The sequence below is a fragment of the Priapulus caudatus genome, unplaced genomic scaffold (assembly GCF_000485595.1).
Source record: "Priapulus caudatus unplaced genomic scaffold, Priapulus_caudatus-5.0.1 Scaffold610, whole genome shotgun sequence".
Taxonomy (NCBI): Eukaryota; Metazoa; Priapulida; class Priapulimorpha; order Priapulimorphida; family Priapulidae; genus Priapulus; species Priapulus caudatus.
This window is the reverse complement of record NW_014577671.1, coordinates 64,550-67,177: the sequence shown is the minus strand read 5'-3', so window position 1 is coordinate 67,177 and position 2,628 is coordinate 64,550. Positions and strand designations below refer to the sequence as shown.

Sequence of the window (2,628 nt, the reverse complement as noted above, 5' to 3'; positions counted from 1 at the left end):
GCTGGTTAATTCTTGCTGGTTAATTCATGCTGGTTAATTCTTGCTGGTTAACTCTCGCTGGTTAATTCTTGCTGGTTAATTCTTGCTGGTTAATTCTTGCTGGTTAATTCTCGCTGGTTAACTCTCGCTGGTTAACTCTCGCTGGTTAATTCTCGCTGGTTAATTCTTGCTGGTTAATTCTTGCTGGTTAATTCTTGCTGGTTAATTCTCGCTGGTTAACTCTCGCTGGTTAACTCTCGCTGGTTAATTCTCGCTGGTTAACTTTCGCTGGTTAATTCTTGCTGGTTAATTCTCGCTGGTTAATTTTTGCGGGTTAATTCTTGCTGGTTAATTCTTGCTGGTTAATTTATGCGGGTTAATTTATGCTGGTTAATTCTTGCGGGTTAATTTTTGCTGGTTAATTCTTGAGGGTTAATTCTTGCTGGTTAATTCTTGCTGGTTAATTCATGCTGGTTAATTCTTGCGGGTTAATTCTCGCTGGTTAATTCTTGCGGGTTAATTCTTGCGGGTTAATTCGTGCTGGTTAATTCTTGCTGGTTAATTCTTGCTGGTTAATTCTCGCTGGATAATTCTCGCTGGTTAATTCTTGCTGGTTAATTCTTGCTGGTTAATTCTCGCTGGTTAATTCTCGCTGGTTAATTCTTGCTGGTTAATTTATGCGGGTTAATTTATGCTGGTTAATTATTGCTGGTTAATTCTTGCGGGTTAATTCTTGCTGGTTAATTCTCGCTGGTTAATTCTTGCTGGTTAATTCTTGCTTGTTAATTCTTGCAGGTTAATTCTTGCTGGTTAATTCTTGCTGGTTAATTCTTGCTGGTTAATTCTTGCTGGTTAATTCTTGCTGGTTAATTCTTGCAGGTTAGTTCTTGTTGGTTAATTCTCGCTGGTTTATTCTTGCTGGTTAATTCTTGCTGGTTAATTCTTGCTGGTTAATTCTTGCTGGTTAATTCTTGCGGGTTAATTCTTGCTGGTTAATTCTTGCTGGTTAATTCTTGCAGGTTAGTTCTTGTTAGTTAATTCTCGCTGGTTTATTCTTGCTGGTTAATTCTTGCTGGTTAATTATTGCTGGTTAATTCTTGCTGGTTATTAGGTGCGACTTGGACGCACAGCTTGCGTCATCACTTCACATTCACGCATCGTGCAGCGCTGTTGGTCGGCGGAGTTAAATGTCAAGGCTGCCCCAGCAGGTTGTCTAGAAGTTATTTACCGTTACAATAGTAGTAGAAGTGACAGATCTCAACCGTGCTGTTGGTAAAGCGACGTGGGAACTTGTTTTCGTGACAGCGAAAATATAGGTCTGCCTTAAGTTATGTAGACATAGGAGTCGCACGGAGGCCTATCTATCGGTCTGAACCGCCTGTAATTTAGCATATCTCGTAAACTCGTCTGGTTGTTTAGCTATGTAGGTCAGACGAGGAGCTTGTTTACCTCTTTCCTCAACTGCTGCATTTTTTCTCTCATGACGCGCTCTCGTCTCTATTGCCAACTATATGGAATTTCCCATGATCCTCGTCGTCATTACGTCATCGATGCCTTTGACCGCGTGTTATTTCATCGCTGAACGGTTGACGCAAAAAAAACAAATAGGCAGTGAAAAGAAACAAAACTTAAATGCAAGTAAACATCCTTATTCCACCGCTATACCTCCAACTGCTAGTTAGTAACGGAGAGAGTGAGCGAGGGAAGGGGCCTGTTTGACCTGTTTATAATACCGTATTCGACCGTGGGACGAGTTACTCCCACCTGCAAGGGTTGGCATTACCCAATCTACATCCTCAAATTATTGAAGCCAGAATGTACTACTGTATTAACAATACGTGAGGTGTACGGCTGTAACGGTGGTAAAGTAAGCCACTGGGTTACTATTACTAACGCTCGCTAGCGACGATTGTTTCGTGACTATAGTAGGCCACGCCACCCGACACGATTAGTGTGTTTGTTGCGCAGATGCAATTACGCAGTTGCCGGCTACAATCGTGCATAATTATGTCAAACGCAAAGTTATTCACAGCCTGTACCTATACGGATTCCTATTTATTTATTATATATATATTATATATATATATATATATATATATAGACGCAGTTTGACCGTACATGCGGTCATGTCAACATCAGAGCTGGAGTGTATATTACGGTATGCGTGCAGACCACGTGTTGTGATATATATGCAACCACCGAGCGGTGCGTTGCGCGGGATTTGACCATTGGCCGATCTTCGTGTTACTACTGTTCGGTGGAGCTGGTGCACGTTAGGCGGTTGCTTACTGCCTAGGACACATGTGTGTGTTGCTTCAGTAGTAGTGGCGTACGATTGGCGTGGCGAGGTCGGATGTTAACGGAGTCAGCAAGGGGGAGTTATGTTTAGTGTTTATTTCGAAGTGGGCACGAGTAAATGGACGCAGGCGGCCGACGAATTGACGCGAAGATGCCGAAATGAGGGATGCGCTGCGGGCGTCTGCGGACCAGATCGGGTATGCCTGAGTGCGTGCGTGCGTGCGTGCGTGCGTGAGTGCATGCATGTGTGCATCAGCGTGTGTGTGTGTGTGTGTGCGTGCGTGCGTGCGTGCATGCATGTGTGCATGTGTGCATCAGCGTGTGTGTGTGCGTGCGTGCGTGCGTGCGTGC

The 2,628-nt window shown here is 43.9% G+C and overlaps 1 protein-coding gene across 1 annotated transcript in view; it reads left to right on the top strand.

Moving 5' to 3' along the window:
- Positions 1–2,105: 2,105 nt before the first annotated feature.
- Positions 2,106–2,628, top strand: part of LOC106812124 (sodium- and chloride-dependent glycine transporter 2-like) — a 19,804-nt gene continuing 19,281 nt past the window's right edge. The window contains exon 1 of the mRNA XM_014815911.1: positions 2,106–2,127. Within this exon, the coding sequence (XP_014671397.1) occupies positions 2,106–2,127 (22 nt within the window). The remainder of the gene's footprint in view (positions 2,128–2,628) is intronic.